The sequence below is a fragment of the Raphanus sativus genome, chromosome 4, assembly GCF_000801105.2.
Source record: "Raphanus sativus cultivar WK10039 chromosome 4, ASM80110v3, whole genome shotgun sequence".
In the NCBI taxonomy this organism is placed as follows: domain Eukaryota; kingdom Viridiplantae; phylum Streptophyta; class Magnoliopsida; order Brassicales; family Brassicaceae; genus Raphanus; species Raphanus sativus.
In genome coordinates this window covers 42,273,077-42,300,010 of record NC_079514.1, presented here as the reverse complement: position 1 = coordinate 42,300,010, position 26,934 = coordinate 42,273,077, and the positions used below count along the sequence as shown (strand labels likewise).

At 31.4% G+C, this 26,934-nt stretch overlaps 3 protein-coding genes and 1 pseudogene across 6 annotated transcripts; 2 read left to right on the top strand and 2 right to left on the bottom strand.

The window, feature by feature from the left end:
- The first annotated feature begins 7,187 nt into the window (after positions 1–7,187).
- LOC108849516 (transcription factor bHLH129) lies at positions 7,188–11,991 on the top strand. 4 transcript variants are annotated; one of them, XM_018623074.2, is made up of 7 exons: positions 7,188–7,263; positions 7,354–7,670; positions 9,366–9,676; positions 10,261–10,392; positions 10,537–10,602; positions 10,692–10,760; positions 11,745–11,991. In XM_018623074.2, exons 2-7 carry the CDS (start codon positions 7,382–7,384, stop codon positions 11,796–11,798), a joined length of 921 nt encoding a protein of 306 aa, XP_018478576.1. In that variant the 5' UTR covers positions 7,188–7,263; positions 7,354–7,381; the 3' UTR covers positions 11,799–11,991. The 4 variants fall into 4 exon arrangements, 3 of the variants coding, with proteins under 3 accessions (XP_018478576.1, XP_018478577.1, XP_056864957.1); XR_001949207.2 differs by lacking the exon at positions 7,188–7,263 and having other exon boundaries at positions 7,270–7,670; positions 10,542–10,602; positions 10,700–10,760; XM_018623075.2 differs by lacking the exon at positions 7,188–7,263 and having other exon boundaries at positions 7,270–7,670; positions 10,700–10,760.
- Positions 11,992–15,133: 3,142 nt separating this feature from the next.
- On the bottom strand, positions 15,134–17,932 carry LOC108849397 (prolyl 4-hydroxylase 1). The gene is made up of 12 exons (XM_018622947.2): positions 17,698–17,932; positions 17,409–17,456; positions 17,090–17,146; positions 16,903–16,955; positions 16,754–16,819; positions 16,402–16,476; positions 16,212–16,286; positions 16,059–16,129; positions 15,915–15,966; positions 15,685–15,774; positions 15,465–15,557; positions 15,134–15,373 (listed from the first exon to the last, which is right to left on the bottom strand). The coding sequence occupies exons 1-12, from the start codon at positions 17,768–17,770 to the stop codon at positions 15,266–15,268; spliced, it is 861 nt and encodes a 286-aa protein (XP_018478449.1). The 5' UTR covers positions 17,771–17,932; the 3' UTR covers positions 15,134–15,265.
- Positions 17,933–18,134: 202 nt separating this feature from the next.
- LOC108851052 (signal peptide peptidase-like 3) lies at positions 18,135–20,664 on the top strand (annotated as a pseudogene).
- Positions 20,665–21,217: 553 nt separating this feature from the next.
- LOC108851920 (transcription factor IBH1) lies at positions 21,218–22,035 on the bottom strand. The gene has a single exon (XM_018625397.2). It carries the CDS (start codon positions 21,973–21,975, stop codon positions 21,505–21,507), a length of 471 nt encoding a protein of 156 aa, XP_018480899.1. The 5' UTR covers positions 21,976–22,035; the 3' UTR covers positions 21,218–21,504.
- Between the last annotated feature and the right edge of the window lie 4,899 nt (positions 22,036–26,934).

Here is a 26,934-nt window from a genome sequence, read left to right as displayed (position 1 = left end):
TAATATATATGTTATATGGAAAATTTTAAAAAAGACTAAAAAAATAATAGTATTTAAATGTAATATTTTTAATTCATTAAAGGTATCGGTGTAATCAACTATCATAAAAATAACGTGAGCGCAACACATAAGAAACTGACTTCTCGAATTATATCATAGATAGATATATATTTTTATTGTTTAAAATTATGTTTTAAAATAAATAATATTTTTTTCTAATATCAAGATTATCTTTCTGAACTTTGTCACATTAGATACAAATATATATATTTTCATCTAAGAAACAATAGATATAAAATAAGTATTTATTACTTCAAAATTATAATTTATGTTATTTAAAAATATTTTTAAAATAGAATACTACTATCTTGTGAAATTTCCTTTTTAATGAAATCTTATAATATATACATATATTTTCGTTTTTTAAATTCGATTTTTAAAATTTTAAAATTTTCCTTTTTTAATATATATGTTATATGGAAAATTTCAAAAGGGAAACTTAAAAAATAATAGGTATTAAATGTAATATTTTTAATTTATTAAGGGTATCGATGTAATCAACCATCGTGAGAGTTAACGTGAGCGCGACACATAGGAAACTGACTTCTCAAATAATATTATAGAGATATACATGTATGTTGGTTTACCTTAGTCACATATATAACGATATATGTGTATATACATATGTCTATATTGATATTAGTAAACAGTTATCACAGCATGGTTATTGGTTTGTTAGTGAAAGGCTGGGTATTTTTGGCACTGTCAAGCTTTAGTTTTTTTTAGGGTTTATACTATTGTTTATACTTTTTTTTTTTTTGAAAATAGCTATTGTTTTTACTTGTAAAGGAAGATGCTGTATAAGCCCACAAAATACGTTCATATATTAAGTTCACACATTAATATTCTAATGAATTACACCAAAAAAAATATTCTAATGAACCACGCAAAATACTACTTTTTTAATGAACCACGCAAATTCTAATGAACCACGCAAAATACTTTCTATACAAAATAGAAAAGAAAGACCACATAAATGAGAAAAGTCGTCCCCCTATTACCACTTAAAAAGTAATTTAACAAATAAAATGGTATTTTGAAACGCAAAAGTGGCAACATATATGTCTCGACAGTTAATAAAAAACAAAATGTTGGAATTATTGTGCTCAAACAGCAGAGTGAAGACATGCACTTCAATACTGACTTCCACATTGCCTAATTATAGCGTCACATGGCCGCATTACGGTCAATTCATTCTTAAGGCCACCACCGTCTCAACCGGGTAACTTCTTTTGGCTGACTTGACTTTTGTTGCCAGTATCGCCGAGTCATCAGTTATCATTTTTCATGTAAGTTCCAAGTATCATGTGATAATTCGTATTAGTTACATTTACAACCCAATTATCAGATTAGTCCTAAATCCTACATATTATAAAAGAATCAGGTAGTGGTAAAAAGGCTTTAGTAGAAGTCACTCTCAACATCGATTAATTATAGGAGATACTTATACTGATTCTTTCATAACCTGTAGGATTTGAATTGTAGTCTCATCTTAACACAAGAATGCGACTAACCACTTTCCAAATTTACGGAAACAAAGAATGTGTTTTCACTAAAAAGTAAAAACTAACCCCTAAAACTGTTTTATGAAGCCGCCAATTAATTTTTTCTTCCTTGTTGCAGAAGTGTTTACTGTTTAGTGTCTTAAAATAGCAAGATGACATATTTTGACAGATCATTTTTAAAATGGTCGTATTTGTATGAATGACTTCTACATAACTATCACGAATGTAAAATTACAAATTTACATTTTGAGACAAAATAATTCTAGAAAACCTTCATTTCTATACCCTTTTTGTAACCGATCATTTCTATACATTATTGCCAAAGCAAAAATAAAAGAAACTAGCATAAGTGATAAGTTACTCATTTTTCTTATGGTGATTTTAACAGTAGGCCGGAGGACCCCACGGCGGCGTAATTCAGACAGCAGCCTCTAACAACTAACTTAGCCTTCCTCATATGTCTCATCTTTTGGTCGCTATTTACTTTATTTTATTTCATGTTTTCTAGCGAAACATATATAACAAAATCGTCACTATTTTGTGATTATTTTAACTAAATTATTGAATGCATGATATAGAAGGTGGAATTATTTAATCATGAACTAAGCTGGTACATCTTGGAATGTGCTCCTAGTGAGATGCTCTTTGGGTAGGTATCGATTCAATGAATATTCTTTGCAATACAAAGAAGTGTATACGTTAATTAAGCTAAGTTAAGTGATAAGTTTTTAAGACTAACCAGTTGCTGTTGTTAGATTGTCATAGATTTCTACGGATAAAATTCTTCACTAATCAGGAAAAATAGCAAACAATTTGTCCATTAAATGAGACAACCACATAGGAGAATCCAAAGTAAAGCACGAAAGCCCCATGACGTTATTCACGATGTATGGTTTTGTGCAAATTATTACAGTGGTTTTAAAATGTTTATGTGTTTAGAGAGTTACATACTCGCCTGTTTAAAATGATCAATGTTTTTTTAAAAAATTGTTTTTAAAAAGATACATAATTTATAATTTTAATGTATATAATAATAATAAATTTTAAATTTTAAAAATATTAATTGTGTTTATTGAATTTTGGTTGAGTAAAAGTTATGTAAAGGATTAATTACGGAAAATAATATATTTATAATTAAAAATTTACGTATTTTGTTAATATGTATAATTTTTTTTGAAAATACATTATTTTGAAACGAAGGGAATATATTATAATCTAGTCATATTGTTCCAAAATGTACTAATACGTATAACACGAATTACGTTGATAAAACGTACTAAGAATTAACGGCGAACATGGGGTTGACTATTATGTATTTTGTGAATCATGTATTGTTATTTTATTTTACCCGTCACAAAAGGACGAAGAGACTAGCGATGATAAGATACTTATAAGCAGTTAAAAGTAAATTAAAGAAAATAATCCCGTTGATTCAACTATCAACGTAAATAATTTTTTTAAAGTAAGCACCTTAGTCTTGAGCATTTTATCTGTTAAATTTGATTAAATTTGTTATTTATTTTGATTCGTTCTAAAATTTTTGGATATCTGTAAATTTTTGAAGTAGACAAATATTAAAAATTAATATCCGTTAAAAATAAAATATATCACAAATACTAAAAATTTCAACATTAGATATCCATTCTGCTCCGTATTTTTACAAATAGAAATATATTTACAGTTAAATAAATATTTGCAAATATATAATTTTATAAAATTATTATTTTAACATATATTTTTAATAAGTTCATTTATAAAATTACTTATAAAGGTATCAAATTAAGAAAAATATAAAATCTTAACAAAACTACAATTTTCTATTTTTATAAAATATGTAGTTAACTTCTAAAAGATGCTACAAGTCTTATCTCTCTCAGCTGTAATTAAATTGCCTTCTAGGGTGTTTTACTATTTGGATTTAGATTTGTATTTTGTTTATTCTGTTTTGTTGTTTAGATCTTTTGGTTTCCAGAGATATTTTATGATCTGTCGGCTTAGTTTCTAGGAAAATTTTATATTTTCCGTAGTTTTAGATTCTGGAGGTTGCCAAAAAAAAAAAAAAGAGAAAGACTCTGGAGGTTTTCGTAACTTGCCAGCTGTGTATGATCTTGTGTAAGTCCATGTTGTAAATTTTTGGAATGAATATAATCAAGTGTTTGACAAAAAAAAAGAATATAATCAAGTGTTAAAAAAAACTAATACGTCATATACGGTTCTTCTTATGCAAATAAATTTAAGAAAAATACCACTCATCTCCTTACGAGTCTCGTGTTACTTGAAAGCTTACCCGTCAACTAATACGAGAAAAGAAATTGTAAAATAGTAGGAGAATGACAGATCAACAGAGCTTAATTAGGTTTTTAATATCCAATTAACAAACGATACAGCATCTTACAGTTGTCAGAAAGTTGAGGAAAACGTGAACTACCAAAGATAAATTTAACCAGATTCGTTTGCCATCGTAACCTGTCATTCACAAGACTCGTTCATCTTTTTTTTTCTGGTGTAACGTTCATCTTTTTTTTTTCTGAGAAAGGGCTTTTTCATATTTTTTTCCTTTCTATTCTATTAATTTTTTATGACATGCCTTTTTCAATTTATAGTGACTAACCTTAATCTAGAATTAATTTTAACGCTCTAACATCTAGATTACTTTTTGAAAAATTATAAATTAGTTTACTATTTGAGTTCTACTATTTGAATTCGTTATTGACTATTTTGACTATATATACATACTGCACGGGTTATACCCCCACAATGATCACATATATATCGTGGTGATACTCATTTTCGTATCAAAATACTGCAAGCAAGATCTAAAATTCAAGGAAATCAGTTAGAAGATATAAGTTACATAGCTATCAGTAAGTATACAGTATATGAGATATGACCTCATTCGTGGCTATGCACAAAAGGCGTGAAAAAGAGCTTCGAGACTCCCTTTCTAAAGTTAAAGTTAAACTATCTTTATAGTGTTTTAGACCTTATAGTACAACGCTATAGAAGCTTTATTCTGAGCTAAATCTCGTTTACATGCGATTCTTTATCAAATTAGTGCTTTGTATCGTTCGCATACTATTTTATCAATAAACAAGAGAAATTACTCAAAATAAAACAATCAGAGACGGCTTAAGTAGACGGAGTTCCATGTGCATCCGGTGAGGATTTATTAATTTTTAACGGCCGATCAACTAATTTGTTGTCTGATTGTTTTAGACTCACACCATCCTTATACGAGGTCAAAGGATCAAGGCTTGATCACAAAACTTGATTTTTGTTGTTAATAAACTTTTCACTGGTCCCTAAAACAGTATTTTCTTTCAACCCTTTGTATATCAATATTTTCTAAGTAAATAACCTATCAGATGGTATCTTAAGAAAATAAAAGTGAAAAGTAAATTCAAAAACACTTTTATAGATTTTAATTTCTTCCCACATTTCATACCGTGAACTTAAATGTTTGAAAGATAAAAAAATTTTTTACATGTTTAGAATTATTTGGTCTGAAATGAATATTGTCAATTTTGTAATAGCTAAATAGATATATCTGGTGAGACTTGACGTTAATTTGCTAAAGATATCAAGGTAACCAAAAACCAAAAGATAAAATCTAAAATATATTATATAATATGTAACTGTTTGAGGTAGTTACTATAAAATTCTTGAAATATATTAACTTAGTTGATAAATTTACCATCGGGAAGTTTCTTCATATATAGTTTACTATGTCATGGTGTTGTCATCAAGGACATGAGACTTGGTAGTGATCATTGGTACAATATCACATGTTTAGTCATCGCAAAAAAATTCAATAACGGTATAAATACGAAAATTGCTGAGCACATAACCGCATTTGGAGTTTCATACTTAGATTTATCTAGTTGTCATGGAGTTGAAAGTGATCTGATCAAATAACCAATAACATTTCTTAATAGATGCAAACACACCCACATATGAATGTATCGATAAATATATGATTAGTTTAACAAAATTTAAACTTATATAAGAAATAGTTAGCAAAAAAGACATATAAGAAATATAAGTTTATCTAGGATATTCAAATATATGAATGTAACGATAAATATATGATTAGGTTGGATCGATTATGTTGCCATGCTCTTTACGTCGGTAGTTTACTTGACTGTGCTTTAACCGTACCGTAACAAACTAGTTTTATTTATAACAGGCTAAACCAAAATAATTAACCTGATCTAAAATAAAATTCCAAAACAAACAAAATAAAACCGAAAAACTAATTTAATTAAAATATGATTCGTTTATTTCTTTTTGCAGATGCATTTTGGTAACTTGGTCTTTTCCAAAGAAAACGAAACCAAAAAGAATTCTTAAGTTTAACAAGAATTTATTAAATCTGAATAAAGCTAATGAAAAGATAGGAACCGAAACCGAAGCAAACTTCGATCAAAAGTTACCACTTCGATATGATTGTATCGTTATTCCAAAAATATAAACAAAATGGAAGCAAACTTAAATCCAAAATTTTACCAAAAAAAAAAAACTTAAATCCAAAAGATGCCATATCTTCTTTGCAGGTTTCACCAAAAAAGAAGTATCAGAAAATTGGAATACATGGCCAACTAACTATGTGTCTATATATAGAATTGGTATATTTTCTTGTTTACAAGCAAAGGACACACATGCTTAACTATATTGACGTGTGGTGTCTATTGAGACCAGGTCTAGACTCTAGAGTTACATATTCTGTCTTATTGTCCAGCGAACTTATACAAAAATAAACTTCAGTTTTATATTTCACCGTTCTAATCAACGAAATTAAAATTTAAAATTCTCAGCTAACCTATTAAAAATGCGCATTGGTGACACGAATTTTCAAATTAACCTTAAAAGAATTATTCACCATAATATACTTAACTCAAAAACTAGTTGTTACAAATGGCATCAAATTAATATTGATAATAATAAACACATGGGTTAAATATATTTGAACATGAACTGAGTATATATTTGATCTGGATGAACTAACTCTGTAGACCTTATAGCATCCAACCCAAGAAGAATCGGTCTTTATCAGTCTCCCTAATGATTTGGACTGATCCGGCCCGTTTAAATATGCAATGTTGGATATTGTAACTAGTAGTAACAATCTTGGGCTTCGTGTTGTTCGTTTAAAACTTTTTCGAGTAACCCAATAATTGTGAATGTGAACCGAAGATAATTTATCCTCAACTATCATGTTTGCCTATGAAATTTTAAATTCATATAAAATTCTATTTAAAAATTTTTAAAAATTTCATCATGTCCGATCCCATTAGTTTAATTTGTTTTTGATCCATCAAGTGCAATGATAACAATATATCTTCATAAAAATTAGTCTAGATAAAGTTAAATCTTCTTCATCACCATGTACTAAATAATTAAAAATTGTAAAATCTCCAACCAATCATCTTCGCAACATACAAACGAAAAGTTATAAGAAAAACTTTAAATTAACTAAAATTTTTAAAACGTCAAAATCTCCACCTGTCAACCACATGAGGTGCACATGCGTTGACGACCGTGAGTAGAACACTCTCTTCGTCAAGCGGACAAGCACTTACAGCACATGCACACACACAAGCCTCCTTTCCAATTTTGGTCCCCTTTAACTAATTTAAACTTAACAATCCCTAACTACATTTAGTAACTCTCTTGCATTATTAAACTAACCAATGAACTAGTCATAACCTCTCTCTCTCTCTCTCTCTCTCTCTCTCTCTTAAGGCTCTCAAGATTTTTCCCCTAACTATCAAATTTATTACTTTTGTAGGGTTTATATTTTCCGGCAAAAGCAAATCATGTATCATCCGTCCTCCTCCAAATCCACCGCTCCAGACGACGGCGACGCCGTAAACAATCCATATGATGAAACTACAGGTGGTTTCTCCTCCCTCGGCTCTCAAACTCACCATAATCTTCCACCGCCGCCGCCGCAGCAGCACAATCCCAACGTCGTCGGGTTCGGTCATTACTTCTCAGGCGAACCATCTACCATCGGACATTCCGGCGCTTCTTCTTCTTCTTTGTTCCGACACAGAAGCTCTCCGGCTGGATTCTATGACCAACTTCTTCCCACTGATCCCAACGGTAACTTTTGCGTTTCTTACATTTTCTACCACCATATTTGATGTATAGTCGACGGTATGCAAATTAAATTACACTCTTACACGTAGGCATATATATTTTTTTTGACCCAACACATAGGCATATATCATAGGATTATAATTAATATTATTTGGTTAAGTTAATCAATGTTTTGAATTTTATATTGTTTCATTGAGATTTGAGAATATATATAATTATTTATATATATTTTTTTAGAAAAGCTTTCAATTTATATTTTAATAATTAAAGTTTTATACAAAATTGTTATTTTTATTTACTTGTACGAATTAGAATCGATATAACTAAACTGATCATTACTTATATTTTAGTATTTTTTTTACAAGACTTATATTTTAGTATTGCAGCAAATGTTTCAAAATATGTGAAATTTACGTAACGTACGATTTAAATAAACTTGTACAGTAAGTATTTGATTAAACGAGTTGGTAAGTAAATTGGTCTAACACGTAATTTGACTTCCTGGAATCCAAACTATGTAATTTAACATTGAATTGGATGCGATGACTTTTTTTTTTGAATGCGATGACTTTAACTTGTCTATCTGTTCCCCTCCACATATAAAAGGGATACGATTTTTGTTTTTTCTAATTAATTAATAATTATAATATCAACAACTTAACTGAAAATTGAAATCACAATAGCTATCAAAATATCTAGCTACCAGGAGATTTTTTTTTGGTTTATATGGTTAACCAATCTATTGATTTATTAACACCTTTCTCTTTCATTTATGTCTGGAGAAACCATGGTCGGTCTGATTTGCATACATGTACTAAAAATACATGTATACAAAGATTAGAAACATACATATAATATCTTTCACAAAAACATACGTTTATATACACCTTACATGCATGAATAATTAAACACGTATTTCTAGGAGATGCAAGTTGTATAATATAATGCCAGTTACAAAAAAAAAAAAAAAAAAAAAAAAAAAAAAAAGTTGTATAATATAATAATGTAAATTAATGCAAATAGCGTGTATTATAAAAATATGCACTTGCCAAAAGTATATGTTAAAAACGAATCATTGAAAAGTATAGTCCACTTGGCAATATTAAATCCATCCCACTTGCTCTTTTTCTTCTGACAAAGCAGCCATACGGCCCACCCTGCTGACATGGCTTCAGCGTAGTCACTATTTTGATTTTTGGATACACCTACTTGTTATTATAAGAAATGGATGAATTTATTTTTATACGAATAATAATAATAGATGTATTACTTTTATTAGTTGCAACTTGCAAATAGTAATTTATAAAACTAATTTTTGCGCAATTTGATCTTCTGTTCATTGCATCCGTCCGGTTTATTTTCCACTGTAATACATCTACAAGCCCCAAGAAAGTTTACCCCTCTTGCATTATTAAATAGAATAAATGATAATAATAGTTTGGAATGCGAATAGTGAATATTTCTAAGATTCTTTTCATGAATCTTTATTCTCTATCAAATTGGCGATAAATATAATTGAAGTAGAGACAAAGGAAGGGGTCCTCGAATCTCGAACACGGCCCATTCTCTCCTATTTTGTATATATATACGTTTCAAAAATCATACTGGTTATTAAAATATTGAGATAGATACAAGTTAATAACCCTACATAGCATTACATCTCTTTCGATTCAAATTTGTTAATGGAAGAGGGAACAGATTTTTCTCTAGGGCGGCCAAACGGAGGATACGGCGGAGGAAGAGGAAGAGAAGACGGAGGGACATCTACGTTGAAGTCGGAGCTGAGATTCTCCGGCGGAAGTAGTAGTAACTATCAAGAACATAACACTCTACCTAGAATCTCGGAGGTACAAGCGGCTGGGGCGGCTATAAACGGTGTCGCATCAACGAGTATGAGTTTTGGAAATGATAATAACAATTGGAACAGGCCGTCTTCTCATATCAGTTTCACCATTGATGAACCTGGAAAACGGTCCAAGACCACCGACTTTTTCACCTTAGAAACTCAGGTATTTCTATATTTTTGTGGTTGTTATATGTATTTGTGTTGTGTTATGAATCTTGAATACTTTAATTGTCTATGCAATAAAGTGTCATAATTATTCGAATCTCTTAGGTAAAAGAGTGGAAATTGCATATATATGTCCAAAGTTGTGTGATTTGTATTTTTATTATTGGTTGTCTAAGTGTGGAGAACGTTTATGATTGATCTATGTATGATTTACAAGTTGTCTAATGTGATTTGTATTTTTATTATTGGTTGTCTAAGTGTGGAGAACGTTTATGATTGATCTATGTATGATTTACAAGTTGTCTAAGTGTGGAGTATTATACTGTGCTGAGTGGTTTTGTGTATATACTCTAGTATGTAGTCTATAAATCAGATTTAAGTTCCATAAAGTTAACTAGCAAAAGGGATTTCAAGTTGAAATAAATGCCAATAAAAATGTATGTCACAAGTTAATGGATGTTGAGTGGTGTTGTCTAATACATATACATACTTTATAGAAGGTACTATTATTGATTTATTAATATTTTCACAAATGTTTATAAAGCTTTAAACTGATGTTTGTGTATGGTTCTGATTCTTTAGTTTAGCATGCCACAAACGTCTCTGGAAATGGCGAGAATGGAGAGTTTGATGAACATCCCAGAGGGTTCGGTGCCCTGTAGAGTAAGGGCCAAACGTGGATGTGCGACTCACCCGCGTAGTATAGCTGAAAGGGTAAGTTTTTTTTCCTAATAAAGTAGCTGAAAGGGTAAGTTGTATTCTACTGATCTGATATTAACTGAGTAAAGATATATTCGTACAAGATAATTATATGTGAAACCCAAAGAAAGCAAGAGTATGATCAAGTTTTCTGTATAGGATAGAAGAACGAGAATAAGCGGGAAGCTGAAGAAGCTACAAGAACTGGTGCCTAATATAGACAATGTGAGAGATATGAATTTCGTTTCTATGTAATTTAAGGTCTAATCAAGGAGATTATATATACATAAAAATGTTTTGACTTTTTTTTGAAGCAAACAAGCTATGCAGAAATGTTGGATTTGGCTGCTGAGCATATCAAAGGTCTTCAACACGAAGTAGAGGTGCGTCTTTCTGTACACTCGATATATTACATTGTCTCAAACTGAAGTAAAGATGATCATATTAATTAATCCTTATATGCTTGTTGAGAATATGCTACTTTTAATCAACTCAACCATATATATTTTGATGTGTTGAAAAAACAATAACGGTAATATATAGCAGATTATTAGCAGCTATTTTATAATTGATCAGATCATGAATCAACCTTTACTCAGGGGCTTGTAATATTTTCTATACAGCAAAATTTACATGACAACTGTAAATATAGCGCTTATTAGTTTATGTTTTGATAAATGATGTCATACATATCTTATTTTTCTAAAAAAATCGTGACATAAATAGGGATCAGTTTAAAGCAAGTCAGTGGATACATAGTTGCCCTATGTACGTTAATAATCATAAATAGCCACTCTATGTATACAATCACATAGAAATATATAGCTATGTATATATCATACAAATGGTTAAATAGGCTGTGCATGTTTGAGGTTAACCTTAGATCATACAAATGGTTATATAGGCTGTGCATGTTTGAGGTTAACCTTAGATTATGAGGTTCAATGTAATTCACATGATGGTCTTATTGTAGTAGTATATGAAGAAATACTCGAGTTGGACTCAGTGGCGGATCCAGCATTTTTTATTAGGTGTGTCAAATAAATTAAGTGGTGACTAAAACTAAGAATATCAAAAAAAAAAACGTAAGAAAGCAACAATCTAGATGTTCGAACTTAAGATTTAGGGGTGTCAAACTTAACTATTCTAACCAAAATAGCCAACGTAACTGAATGTCCATAGCTTAAAATTTTACTTTTTATCATTTAACCTGTGTCAGTTGACACACCTTTTCACCATTCTGTCCATAAAAGCCATACAATTGGAACATGAGATTTCAAAACACAGATATTTGCTTAGTATTTCTTTTTGGCAAATAAGTTTTCTTAGTTAATGATTTATATTCGTTGATTGTTTATCATGTGCAGTCACTAGAAAAGGGGATGGAGAGATGCACTTGTGGGGCGTGCAAGAAGCGATGATGAAAAATGATATGTTTCTAAAGATGATCCAAGAAAGTATAGAAGAAAAAGAGACGAAGGAAATAATTCAAAGAGAAAGAACATAATTTTTTTTTTGATTATATAACTTAAGCATACTCATTATATATTCATAACCGGTTGCAACTTGAGTGCTTATCTCCCTCAAATCTCGATATTTTATTTTATAAGCCAATCAGGAGTACAATTGTCTAACACATCAATAATAGACAAAGACGGAGGCAAACTCTGCCAACACCAGAACAAATTGATTGGCCTGCCAAGCTTTAAGGTAGAAAGAAGGTTGAAGAAAGCTTCTATAGTTTTATGCCTAGATAAAATTTTAAGATAAAGATGAGAAGCTGGAGGAGAGTGCTATCGAACAGTCACTATTAAGGTTTCTGCTTTAGTTATGGTTTTTGTTGCTGATCCGGTTCACTAATCTAAAAGTTTTGTCCTAAATTTTTTGCCCTTAAAGAGAATAAACAACCGAATTATATCTATCTTATTAAAACAGAAACATTCTATTGGACCTAACATTTATTTTGTAAGTTTTTAAATTAAATACACCTTTATACTTTATAGTTAAACATACATTAAGTCACTAATGTTCCTTTCTTTATACTACTATCCATGTTTCCAAACAATATACTTATCTCTTTATACTACTATCAATGTTTCCAAACATTATATTTTTTATACTACTATCGATGTTTCCAAATAATACAATAATTAATCTTAGTTATTTTATATCTATCATTTTCTCTTTAAAATTTTGTAAAAACGTCATAATTTCATAAATTGCAAAAATAGTGAACTTTATAAAATTTCGATTATTAGATTACATATCGGTCATCCATCAGTTCAATCGGTTAGTCTTGAGTTTTAGTGATTTTTTAATATGAATATTTAAAAACATAAATTGAATTGTCAAATCTCCGGATTAACCGGTATAATCACAATCGGGTTGAATTTAACAATACTGATTTAAATGCAAAAATATTTTAAATACACACTCTTTAAAAATAACCAAAATATTTATTAAATTATTAGTGAAATTTTTCATCGTAAAATATCCCGGGCTTCAAAAGCGCGGATCAAAATCTAGTCTATTCTATTAAAACAGAAGTACAAAATTAGATTAACCCTTAATTTTTCACTATATTTACATTGTTATGCCACTGAAGCATTAAATGAAGTTATATTTAAGTATGATTGTTTTTCCTAATTTAAATAATAGATTTAAGCATTTAATGTTTTTCCTAATTTAAATAATAGATTTCCTTAATAAAATCTTAACCGAAATATATTTTCTAATATATTTCGTTTTAACATATTAAATATTTTTAATATCTATTAGTAATAAATAATAAAATAAAAATTCACACATCATAATCAATTCATATAACATATAAATAAAATATTTTTTTCATATATTATTAGCATAGTGCTTCCTATATAAGTCCAATTAGTTATAAATATAAGATTTGTTTATATGATACACTGTGATATAATAGATGACTAAATCACAAAATATAATTATTTTAAAGTAATAAATAAGATCGTTATGTTTTAAAATGTTATATTAACAATTATGTAATACATATTAATTTACAAATATATATAGTATACCATTAGTACAGAGAAAAAAATTTAAGTGAAAAAAAATATCTATACGGTCACGGCCTCACGGGTCAAACTATAGAAATAAACAAAAATAACACAACATTATTTTTCTTTAACAAATTTATTTTAATAGAAATTATAGTTCCAAATATGGTTATATATTTTATGTATTTATAATTTTATTTCTTTGTATTTGAGAGATGCTAAGATTTTTGAATTGGAAAAAGTTATGATCCACTTTTATATTATTTTAATTAGGAAGTTTAAAATTTATATCATAATATTTTATTAAAATTTTAATTTTAATTTTTATTATAACAGCAAAGACTAATTTCTCATTTAAATTTATATTTAAATATTACAAATACATCATTTAATATTAAAAGAAAAATTAAAAACATAAAATAAATACCCGCCCGGTCGGGCGGGTCAAAATCTAGTTAACTATTAAACTAGTAGTAGTATTTAGTTACACGCTATTAAGCCAGGGTTATTTACCGTCATCATCGTATGTGCATGGGTTTACAACCAAAAATATATAGCATATACTCAAGAAATGAAGAATAGCTGCGTGAAACTTTTTTTTTTACCATTTTTCCTTTTACACGTTTAAACACCGTATCCACATATTTTTTGAACTATGGTTATATACTTTTAAAGGAAAATATACTAATATGTTTATGTAATTGTGAATCACAATTTTTCTTCAACAGTCTTCGGATGGATATGATGTCGAGTGTATCAACAAACGAAGCAGCCAGCATTTTAAAACATTTTATTAAAAATCATAAATTTCAGGTTTGCTTGATTTTTTATTTTAAAACTTCTATTTATGTGTTTATTATTTTGTTTTGATAATTGAAATCCTTTGAACTCCTATATTAATAATCTTATTTAAAAGAAAATAATAATATTTTGGCTTCACAAAAAAAAACAGGAATTGCCGTTAAAAATTCCTGAAACAGTCTAAGCAGATAAAAAAAGCAAACTGGAAACATGGGAAGCTCATATAATTACTGTCAACTGTCCGGAAGGAAACGTACCATTACGGAATTACAGTGTCACTAAGAATGGTCGGAAAGTGTCTGGCATCATCAGTTACGCTCCTGGACATGAGGTATATAATAAAACTCTTTAGACAGTTACGCTCCTGGACATGAGGTATGCCCAATTTCGACATTTAGATTTTTAAAAATCATAAAATTTGTCATTGTTAAGGTTTATTGTACTTAAAATTCTACCATTAACTTAACTGATTCATGTAAAATGTCCATATATAATATAAATATAAAACTCAAAATTAATAAGTAACTATTAAAAGTGATTATTTAATAATTTTGTTAAAAAGACTATAGCAAAAGGAGAAATTTAAAGTAAAATTAGATATTAATTTAGTCCCAAATTAAAACAATTTTATAACTCGATAAAATAATAAATAATTATTCAGTTCAGCTTCCAATCCAGTTTTAAAAACATTACTAAATTTTATATACGAGTTAGATCCAACCCTTCTCAGCACTAGGGTTAGGACTTCATATGTTAGTTTCTTTAATAGTTTTCTAACATATGTTTGTATATATTTTTAAGGTTTGCTTTCTTCATACCCAGACACGTATGTGTCTATGTGACATTGGTAACATTTTTCTCAGATTATAAGCTATAGTAACCAAAGATTTGTTGTTGTTGGGAGACCGAGTGATTACACCTCCAAATCCAATATGTATGTAAATGATAGATTATAAAATTCAAGGGTCAAAAAGAGGTATATCAAAAATCTGAGATTCTATGACATTTTCAATATAAAGTCACTGTGGTCCCTTTAGTTTATAAGTGTTCCAAGTCCCTCAGGAAGTAGCTTTTTGTCTCATCCATTTAGTAGCTGACCATTTCTCGCCAGATAGAACTTCACATCCTCCATGTATGCTCTTTGGATCTGACTGTCCATCAAGCCCCTGAATAACACAAGAGACGAGACCAATATGAAACACAAAGCAGTCCACATGATTCATGTTTGTATCAAGAAAGCAAGTGAATAAAACAAACCATGCTCCAGAAGAGAACTGCGTCTCCTTTGGTGGGTTTCACAGAAATGCCTTTCATGATTTTGCCACCACAGGTGCATTCACCATCACCAGCCTGCATTTGAATAGAGAGAGACATAAAAATATACACATTGGTTTCTACTTTCAGACATAATGTAGAGAAGAAACAAATGTGTAGTGTAAAGAGATCCTCCACAAGAGGAAGAAGAAGCTATACATACCAAAGGGAAATAAGTTTCTCCTCCTTCAACATCATCTGTTAAGTACATTAGCATAGTTGCTACGCGCTGACCACCGCGTTTCAGATTGAACTGTGTGGAAATCATAAGACAAAGAAATGATGTACACACAAGATAACGTACTATAGAAACTAATTGTTCTAAGAAGATAAAAAGAAGAAGATCAGAACCGTGAGCAAGACTATAGAAATGAAATGTAACTGAAGCCTTACAGTGTCAGAAAAGTAATCGTGATGCGGTCGGTAAAACTGGTTTGGCTCATATCTGCACTGCATCAGATTTTGATTCATCAAATCAAGAAAACAGATTCATTTGCTTTAACTAAAAGAGTAGTAAGATTGCACTTCTGGACGCACCTTAGGACCTGAATGAGTTCTCCATTCTCTGCTGGTACTTGAGAAAAGACCGAGATTCGCTTTTCAATTGCCTGATAGCAAAATGAAAGGAATATGATTATCAAATTGAAATGACACACCTTTTGAAAACATGAGAGAGTCAGTGTGATCTACCTGTATCATTGGATAACTTCTTTCAACATGATTTAGAAACATTCCAGAGCTTGTCCTCACATCACTTTTAACTCCCTAAACAAGAAGAAAGTGATGGATAAGATTTTTGAGAGCATTTCTACTCGCACAAAGTGTTTGACAGTAATATAGGTCTAAATCTCTAGAGTGTGAAATATGAATATGGCAGTACCTTTCCTGTTTTAACATCAACGACAGTGGAAACCTGAAGGCGAGGCCTGGCGATAGCTTTGAGGTATTCACATTCCTACAGATACACAAATCAGGAGAACAATAAGAAACTTGTTTTAAAAGGCAAGACAAAAAATGATAAAAGCCGTTTTGCTAACTCTTATGGTAATGCAATTAGAACAAAGCCAAAGAAAGGTTCCATCTAAGTCCTAAACATACTTTAATTATGTCCATCTAGAAATATGATAAACATGCTGTATAGAAGTAACAGATTAATCAATGATCCTTAAACTCAATGCCACCTCGTTTAACTCAGCGAATTAAACACTAATATACAGGGGCGTGTAGATTACCTCTGAACTGAGGAAGTTATGAAGCACAATAATTCGAGGGGACCAACTAACTACTTCAGGCTTGACCTGCACTAAAGCAAATCAACAATTAGCTGGAATCAAAAGCAGAACAGACTTCGATTTTACAGAATGGATATTATAAGACTTACATAGCCAAGCCGCAAAGCTTCTGCATCTTTGTCTTTTGCCCACCGCGACACATCTGAAAATATATGAGTTATCGCTATAATTTCCATATAATCTCAAATTAATCTTTCCTAGAATAGTCTTGTCCTGAATCCTGATGCTAAGATTATAATGTATTGTGTTAAACCTATATGCAAGCATTATACGAACCTCGGAGATGTCGGGAGCTCTGTCCCCGAAGCCCTCTTAGGGATGGTAATCCAGTTCCTGAAACAACAAGCAAGCAACAGAGCAGCAACAAAGATTCACAACATATTAGTGTTTTTTTTTTTTTTTTGCTAAAATTTGGAACAACATATTAGTGTTTCCACAGCAATCAATCCCTTTACAGAAGAGCTCACATCAACTTAGTTGTCAAGCTAAATCTCAACAAGAAACATTGCCAAGAATCAAAAAGACATTCAAAACTACAAATAAAACATGTAACACATAATCATACTCTAAAAAAAAGGAAGAAAGAGGTAGTTACCGTACGAATCTTCCAATCTGTTGATAAAGGCCAATTGTAACAAGGCACCTGGGGGAAAAAAAGAAACAAGAAACACAATCTACATGAGTTACCAAAAGTGCCGTTTCAGTTTGTCACAAAAAAAAAGTCAATTTCATAGTCTTGTCTCCAAATAAAAAAAAAAAAAACAGAACAGATTTAGAACTAGAGTCACGGTAATGATAAATAAAGATATATAAGAGGTGACATCAAATTATATAAGCTTTATAGCATCTGCTATAAATAGAGAGAGAGAGAGAGATGAAGTTACCTATGATCATTCCGATAGTGACAAATGTCAATAGACCGAACACGATCTTCATGGCAGGAGGAGCTGCTGCCATGTTTCCTTTTGTTTTTGTTTTGGATTGGGGAGAGAGATTAGTAACAGTCTTTTCACAGAGGAGCTTTTTGAGATTTGGGAGGGTATGTGTGAGAAAACGTCAGAGGAGTTTCTTTGAATGGATCTGTGCTGCTTTACCATAAAAGAAAAAAAAAACAGAACCTTCCTTTCTTTTCTTTCTTTATTTTCTTTAATGAATAGCTCTAATTTAGTTGACCAAAAGATTAGCTCAAAAAACAAAAAAAAAATATATACTAGAATTATAAAGATATTAAATTATTGCAATATGTTTTTAAATTAATTATAATTTATAAGTGATATTGAGACATAACATATATAATTATAATTGTTTCTATAGTTATTAACTTGAAACCTTCCACCTACAGGTGAAGGTCTTGAACTGGGTAGACGGCGTTAAAGGTTCTTACTTTACCGGCTTAACTGCTCAATTCGGAGCTTCCTTACCTTCTGAAGCTCATCAAAGCGTTAGACTCGAAGCTTCTCTTGTGGATCCTCTGGACTCATGTTCCAATCTCTCTTCCACTGTCACTCTCTCTCTCTCTCTTAAAGTCTATAGCTTTGTTCAGATTACTGAATGTTCCATCTTGTTTCAGTTAGATGGACGTATTGCATTGTCGGTTCGTGGAAACTGTGCTTTCACTGAGGAAGCTGGTGCTTCTGCTCTGTTGGTTATTAATGACAAAGAAGGTTTGGTTTTTTTCGCAATGGGTTTGTGAAAAAATGGAAGCTTTGTGTCATTTAAATTATTCTTTTTTTAGATCTTGATGAGATGGATGGGGTGTATGGAAAAGGATACAACTTTGAATGTGACCATACCTGTTTTAATGATCTCTAAGTCAAAGCGGGGATGCTCTCAACAAGTCTATGGTAGAAAACAAGAGTGGTGAGTGTTGTAGACTCGTTAGATAGGCTTTATTGAGTTGTGGTTGATCTTCTAAAAACGTCTTATTATTATTCTTTGTAGTTGAGCTTCTGTTGTACGCACCAACTCGTCCTGCTGTGGACTTCACAGCTGGATTGCTGTTGCTCATGGCTGTTGGCACTGTTGTCGTTGGATCTCTATGGTCTGAGCTTACAGATCCTGACCAAGCCAATGAATCTTACAACATATTATCAAAGGTTAATAACATCTTTCAAGTCCTTGCTTGGTGTTCACCATGTATATTACTCTATAATTAACTCTTTATCAAAGAAAGAAGATTGATTTTAGAACTTAATTTTCTCCAGGAACTTTCTAGTGTTGGAACTAGAAAAGATGATCCAGAGAAGGAGATCCTTGATATAAGTGTCCACTGGTGCTGTGTTCTTTATAGCAACAGCCTCAATTTTCCTCTTGCTGCTTTTCTACTTCATGTCATCATGGTTTGTATGGGTGCTCACTATATTCATCTGCATCGGTGGCATGCAGGTGAACATTCTTGTGGTTTTGAACTAGACTAGTGTAGAATTATTGAGATTGAATGAATGTTTGCTTTTTGTCTCATCAGGTTAACAAAGTCTCTGTTGTTTTCAGGGTATGCATAACATCATTATGGCAGTTTTATTGAGGTATTCTCAATTATTCCTAAATATTAAACTTCTTTAACATCTCTTAATGGATATATGTTGTGATCCGTCTGCAGAAGCTGCAGACGTCTTGGTCGGAAGTCTGTGAAGCTCCCTCTGGTTGGGACAGTGTCATGGATGTCGCTTTTGGTGAATATAATCTGTCTAGCGTTTGCTGTCTTCTGGTTTGTAAAGCGGCACACATCTTATGCTTGGGTTGGGCAAGACATCTTGGTAAAGCTCTGTTTTTTTTTCTTCATGCTGTCATGTAGAGAAGTTTTTTTAGTATGTGAAATATTTCATTGACAGGGGATCTGTTTGATAATCACAGCCTTGCAAGTGGTTCGATTACCTAACATCAAGGTAGTTAAGTCTTGACTTGTTATGTAGTAGTGATTTGTGATTAAATTGCTGATAGTGTTTTGCTGTACTCTCAGGTTGCTACCGTGCTTCTTTGCTGCGCGTCTGTATATGACATCTTTTACTCTTATGTTTGTTCAGTTCTTTCTGACTTTGATGCTTGCTCTCTTCTCTTTGGTCTCTCAGATATGACAAGTTCAAAAAGAGGGTGGTGTCAAGTGGGTACTTTCTTTGGTTGACTATTGGCTACGGAGTAGGTAAGTTTCACTCTGCACTGCAAACATGGCTGAATGATTTACTATTTTAGCACATTTTCACAATCTTTGAAACTTCGCTGAAACATAGTTTCTTCCTGTTATGTTGTCTAGGTCTGTTACAGACGTATCTAGGTCTGTATCTAATGGACGGACATGGCCAACCTGCGCTGCTCTAAATAGTTCCCTCCACACTAGGTAATACAGGAGCTTGAGTTTCTCTCTTCCATCTGTTTCTGTCCATTGTTATTCAAACAAAACCTGATGTGTTTGTTTCTCTCTAGGTTTAGCTGTCGTTCTAGGGGTTGGTAGAGGAGAGCTTAAAGAACTATGGAACTATGGTATCGAAGAGCCAGAGTCTCATACACCAGAGGATCATCACTCTAATGGTGTGTGTGAGATCTACCAAACAAGCTCAGCTTACCCTTGAACATCTAGCAAAGCTTAGGAGATTTAAACTATGAGAGATGCATAAAGCTGATGTTAAGCTCTAGACAAATCTAAACGTAATAGGATACCCAAAAGTAACTCATGAAGTGTTTTGTACAGAGTCCATAACAGTGATCATTGATGTGCAAAAGTGCATGAAATTTGTAAAGTTTGTCAAAGTGCATGATCGATGATCATTGATGTGGAATTGACCAAAACAGTGACCAGTGTATTTACATGCACGTGTGTTCATTATTGATAAAGTAAAGGCCAATCGTGTGAAGTATATGTATGACCAACTTCATAATATAATATGTGTGGAAAATCCAGTTCGCACGTAAAGTTGCGATCGCTTAGAAAGAAAACAAATATAAATCGGAGTTACGTAGTTTAGTTGTCTTTTTGTTAATTATGTGATTGTGTTTGTAGTTTTGATTTCAATCCTGCATAAATACGGTAGTGTGTGCGTTAATTAAAAAAATGTAAAATATTTGTTTTAACATTAAGAATCATAACCAGGATGAGTTTGGCATGACTAATTTTCTCATAAACCCTGAATCATCCATTGCTAATATCTGATATGGCGTAAAGTACCATTCACAATGAAAATTGAATTAGATGCACAATGAAACTAACTTTTTATGTGAAACCACTAGTATAATGTATATTTTATGATAATTCTAAATTTATAATAAAACTATAGTTTATTGTGTAAGTTACAAAAGTAAATATATAATTCAGCCATAAAATCATCATTGATGAATTACAATCAAGGCGAGCCTATAGTAGCGCATAGCTAAAAAGAACATTAAAAAGTAGTGAATAGCTTCAACTGCAAGTTCCCAAACCCTAATGTTTATAACGTTTTTTATATACAAGAGCAATACCAACTTAAACAATCATAGCATGATAAATATAAAATCCCTTATTATCAAAATTCAAAAAAAAAAAAATTGTAACTTATGGACTAATACATATCCACACATTTCATATATGCATATACCCTATCTTACACGTATGTATGCATATAAGAATATGTACACATATCATGATCACCCCATTCCAATACTATATATGTGTGACGTATATTTTTATATGCATCATTGATGATGATGATGATTGATAATCATTTAGGAGACAAGCCATCAACAAGACACTGCATGACCTTGACCTGCATACTAAGGCACTTGATGTAATGAGCCGTCTCTTCCATCAGCTTTGAAGTCTTCATTTCTCCGCCTCCGGGAACAAGATTCCTCAGCCTCTCCGCCGCTGCCTCTTCTACTGGATCTCTTCGGTTACTTCTCCTCCTCAGCCAAGTCACCCTCTTCCTCCTCCTAGGGAATCTTACGATCTTGTTGTTTCTTTTGGCGGCTCGCTGTAAGAGGGCTCTACTCCAGAGCCGATCAGTGCAACCGGCTGCTCTGGCCATGGACACATACGCAGCCTTCTTGATTTTCTTGACACGATCGCTTTTTTTGTCCGGAGAACTGAAAGGGTTTTGTGTACTGAGATTTGAGAGGGTTTGGAGGAAGTGGAGGGCAAATACATCCTTCTCAGGGACGTCTGTGTTTATGTGGTTTTCTGCGAAGGCCATTGTTTGGGTTCTTTGAGAAAATAAGAACTTTAGTTGAGAACCTTTATAAAACTTTTTTGAGAATGACACAATATTAGGGTTAATAAATAGTGGGGAGAGAGAGAGAGAGGGGGGGGGGGGAGAGTGAATAGTACTATTTAGTCTTCCTGATATTTAACCTTTCTTCTACAATTATGGTTTTTTATATCACAAGACACACCTATCAAATTCACTTTAAAGTTCAACCATGTGTAAAGTTTTTAAACATGTTTACTATTTCATGATCTAAATATGACCAAAGTTGTAAAAGAAAACCATATATGAAGAGATGAAGAGGGTGTTTTCAGAAAAAAAAAAGAGAGATGAAGAGAATTAGGTTTGCTATATTAGCTTTGTTAAATTGAATTTAGGAGCTTTATTTTGTTGACAACGAACTTTGATAGCTTTATAAATGACGGAATGACCCGCCAAATGTAATTGCATAAAAATATGAGAATGTGAAGTTAAGTAATTAAGTGATAGTTTCTTCATTGGTGACAAAATAAAACAATAAAGTTCTACATTGGGACTACTAATAGGATATGAGAAATTTGTTTAAATTTTTGAAGATCCGTCTGGTCTAGTGTACTGTTAAGATGTTAGCTGATGGATAGTTAGATGTCTTATAATTCCATTTAACTTCATTATCTTCAGGATAGTTTGTTCTTTTCCCAAAAAGAGGAACCATTTCGAGCTTACAAGATGATAAGATGTGTTGCAGTTTGCCCAAAAAAAAAGATGATAAGATGTGTAAAATCATTTTAATTTAAGAGTTTAAAACTAAAATTTTTAAGATATCAAATTTTATATATTTAGACAAGTATAATATATACCTAAGGTGATTAAGTCTTGAATAAATAAATGGACATTTAGTGGTTTGGCTTGAAGAAAAAGAGTGATGTCAATAGATTAACAGAACTTGGCTATTTTTGACCAATTTGAAAAAATATAAATAACTTTAATGTTAGTATTTGAACTAAAAATTTAAAAAAAATTCGGATGATGTTTACGTAGACGCAAAATAACTAAGCCCGTTTGGCTCATACTTTGTAGAAACGGAAAAGGAGCAGAGCAATTGGGAGCAGGCATCAGATTATGGAACAAAATTTCAACCTCATTTTTATGTTTCTTTGTTTGTTTTTATAAAATGTTAATTTTAGCTACGAATGCGTACAGATTAATTAACGTGAACAGCTAATAGAGACGTTATGATAAACATTAGGTAAGCTATATATATCTTATCTAACATGTATTCATTCATGTTAACATTAATTAATGACGATAGGTATGGAATAATTATGGAAACCATAAGCTCTTTTTTACTTAGTAAAAGGCAAGCTCATTTTTATTGCAAAATAATTAACATACCCCCCCCCCCCCCCCCCAAAAAAAAGTCAATTAGTTGAGTTATATTACTTGCCCGATCTCTGACTTATTAACAAAATTCTGCACCGCTTTTAACCGATATAAGATTTTTATTCGATCCCAAGTTTGAACTATACGAAGTAACACAGTTGAAAACAAAGCAACTACAACATATCAAACCAAATTTTAGCTTTAAAAACTATGATTTATAAAAAAAATAAAACGTGACAAAAGGTGATCAAAGATATAAAATGTTCACCAGCAAGATCAGCGACACCAGTTATAAATACATCTTCATCTTTTTTAGTATTTGAGATCATTTAATTGATTTGGCCAAAAAGATGACAACAGCATTATATTATATGTACACTATAATAAACAAATTTTAGAAAACAACTCAAACAAAAGAAAAAAAAAAGAGAGAGAGCGGAGAAAAGAGACTTAAGGAATACAATTTGTGTTTGGTTAAGGCTATAATTTAGCATTAGTCCCATCTCTTTTGTGTTAATCACTCTCTCCCTACCGCTTTTCCGCCGGACGTATTTTACACGCCATTAATTATTTTGTTTTAGCACTAATTATCATATATCACTCTTTAAAATTAGACTCCAATATTATTGAATTCCCTAAATCAGTCCCAAAATATTTTCGATAGTGTTTCAAATTGTACATCTATATCACAGAAGAAATATTTTAAATTTATCAAGTAACTAAGTATCTGGAAATCATAATTTACAGACACAAAAATGATATTAGGAGTCTAACTAAATGGATAATAAGATTTAAATTAAAGAGATTAGCTAAAGAAGGAGGTTAAGAAGTGGTAGAGTGGGGCCACTAATGGGCCAACCACCACATGAAGGCACATGGCTATGGCCTTTACCCACCCCCACATTCCTTTCTCTCTATCCTTTAACTTTTAATTTCTGCTTTAATTACTTGATTAGTATTAGCAACACGCCTACACCAATCGTTTTTATTTGATTCTCCGCTTCATTTTTATGTAATTAATAGTTAGTCGTTGGGGATAGCTTTAAAAGTATTCAGCTAAAATGTAAAAACAAATAGAAAAGAACAAGTGGTATTTGGCCTAGTAAATAAAGAGGAAGACAACTATGAAACTTGAAAAAGAATTACACATCATTATTCACGTTCTAAACCAGGGACGTGTGAAAAAACTACGTCATCCCTGAGGCCTCCTTTTTTGTCAGTTGTTTTATTGTTAATTAACGTTAGTAAAAAAGAAGACGGCTCCTTAAGCTTGACGTTACAACTGTCGGCGAATCTGCTCGTAATTGCTGACGTGGCTACGATGTTGCTTTCTCCGGTGGATAATATGACGGCGCTACTTTTCTTTCATTGTTATTTTTATTTCATGAGACGGGCCAAACCAATGAAACCATGAATGAAGAATAAATAGTGTGCAAGCAATTTTAAACTCAATTAACAAAATGTATGTTTTATATATCCCAATACAAATTTGGCAGCACATCTCTATTGTTATAAGCGAAGAAACCTGAAGAGTGGCTAAATATGTTTATGATTATTGTGGTTCAAACAAATTGCTATAAAGAATTACCAGCGAGAAGTTCAGACAAAACAGATAGAAGATCAGGTATTCGTAAAAAACAAAAGTTGATGAGAGACCATGTTAGTATGAAACTCCAAAAATATGAAAGATCGTACTAATTACATGTTCACATTGTTTCGGTCTAAATAACTTACAGAATACTTATAACGCTATCACTAGGTCTTATAAAAGTTGCAAAACTTTGATGTAAAAAACAATTTAAAAAAAAAAGACTTTTCAAAATTTTTAAAAAGCGGACAGAACCAAAAGGTTTGCACGTGGGATAAATTTAGTGTCCACATACATAACACACACGTACATACATATACAGAGATCATTTTTTGATAGTCTGTGTTGAGAAACCAGAACCATAGAAAATAAAAGGTGGGCCAATCTTGCCTATTGTTAGAGAGGCAAGGTTTTAATACTTGTAGCTAACGAAGACCACTTCCTAATTAACTAATTTATTTTCATTTAAAATTCTAATTAATTATTGTTAATCACTATTCTTCAATTATTGTTAGTTGGTATAAGCTCTATATTATTTTTTCCATCGTGTTGAAGTTTCAATGAGTACTTACATATCCGGAAGTACATGTATGGTTTCGAAAAAAAAAATACATGTATGGTGTTAAATAGGAGTGGGCGTTCGGATACCCGTTCGGGTTCGGATCGGGTATTTCGGATTTTCGGGTATTTCGGTATAGGAGTATAAAACCCGTTCGGGTATTTCTATATTTCGGGTCGGATTCGGATATTTTTAATTCGGGTTCGGTTATTTCGGGTCGAGTTTTCGGATATTTAGATTTTGCGAAAAAAATTAACTTCTTTATTTCTCAATTTTTTTCTATTTAAAAATATATTTTTTTACTTAACTGATATTGTATTTTTAATACATTGAATGATTTGAAGATAAAATCTTAAAAATAAAGATACTAATTTGATTATTGTTTTAAAATTTTAACTGTAGCTTTTGTTAATGCATGAAACAAAAATTTAGACATGCATTTTAAGCATTTTAAGTGAGTAAAAGATCACTTTTCTTACAATTATATGTATATTATCTAATTTTGAACCATGTGTATAATTAATATAAATATTTTGAATAAATTAAAGAAATAAACTATGAATATATGGTTAATGGTATATAAGTTCGGTTATCTTCGGATATCCATTCGGGTTCGGGTATTACCCGTTCGGGTTCGGATATCCGATCTCTCATAATTCAATATCCGTTTGGGTATTTTACTACTTCGGTTCGGATTTCGGTTCGGGTTTTTCGGGTCGGGTTCGGGTGCCACTTCGGGTATCGGGTAAAGTGCCCACCCCTGGTGTTAAATGTAGATTATTAATATCCAAGTATCCAACTTATAGTAGCTAAATTGAAGAGAAAAAAATCTCTAGTATTAACTGTACGTGTATTTCTTTAAGCTTTTCGTCTTGTATTCCATAAGAAGAAAACATACGCATTAAATTAACTACTGATCATATTTTCAAAATATTGGGCTAACTTCTTTTCATTTTAGTTGAATAAATAGTCAAATACTTGTTTATAATATGTCACTATGATATTCAAACTAATCACCATCATACATAATTTTGATAGTTTTTGTGCCAATACATAGCATCTTTGAATAGTTTAGACTTTGGACTGATATACGACGGCATTAATTGGCTATTAATAGACCAACCGTTTGATCAGAATTATTTAGTTTCAAAAAGAGTTAACCAATAGAGATCACAATTAATTCGTTCGACCAATTATAGACTTTTGCTAAGTAAAAAGTAGCAAGTAGCAACAAGCCAGATAAGCTACTTTGATGTTGGGTAGTCAAACCACTTACAAGGCTGTGATCATCAAACAACCAAAGGATACGACAATGAACATTTTACATAGTTCAATAACAATACCAAAATTTCTCTACATAACCTCTTAACTCTAAGGAAAGAAAGGAAAGAGAGCAATATAGATCCAAATTGACGAAAAATTTACTTACTAACAATTT

Bases quoted from the DNA above. Each gene is read 5' to 3' on its own strand.
- LOC108851920 (XM_018625397.2), bottom strand. From the start codon at position 21,975: ATGGCCTTCGCAGAAAACCACATAAACACAGACGTCCCTGAGAAGGAT.
- LOC108849397 (XM_018622947.2), bottom strand. From the start codon at position 17,770: ATGGCAGCAGCTCCTCCTGCCATGAAGATCGTGTTCGGTCTATTGACA. The intron at 16,956-17,089 runs GTTCGTATAATG...ATATATTTTCAG, and splicing joins GAGCTCCCGACATCTCCGAG to ATGTGTCGCGGTGGGCAAAA. The intron at 15,967-16,058 runs GTGCGTCCAGAA...GATGCAGTGCAG, and splicing joins GAACTCATTCAGGTCCTAAG to ATATGAGCCAAACCAGTTTT.
- LOC108849516 (XM_018623074.2), top strand. From the start codon at position 7,382: ATGTATCATCCGTCCTCCTCCAAATCCACCGCTCCAGACGACGGCGAC. The intron at 9,677-10,260 runs GTATTTCTATAT...CTGATTCTTTAG, and splicing joins TTTTCACCTTAGAAACTCAG to TTTAGCATGCCACAAACGTC. The intron at 10,603-10,691 runs GTGAGAGATATG...TTTTTTTTGAAG, and splicing joins TGGTGCCTAATATAGACAAT to CAAACAAGCTATGCAGAAAT.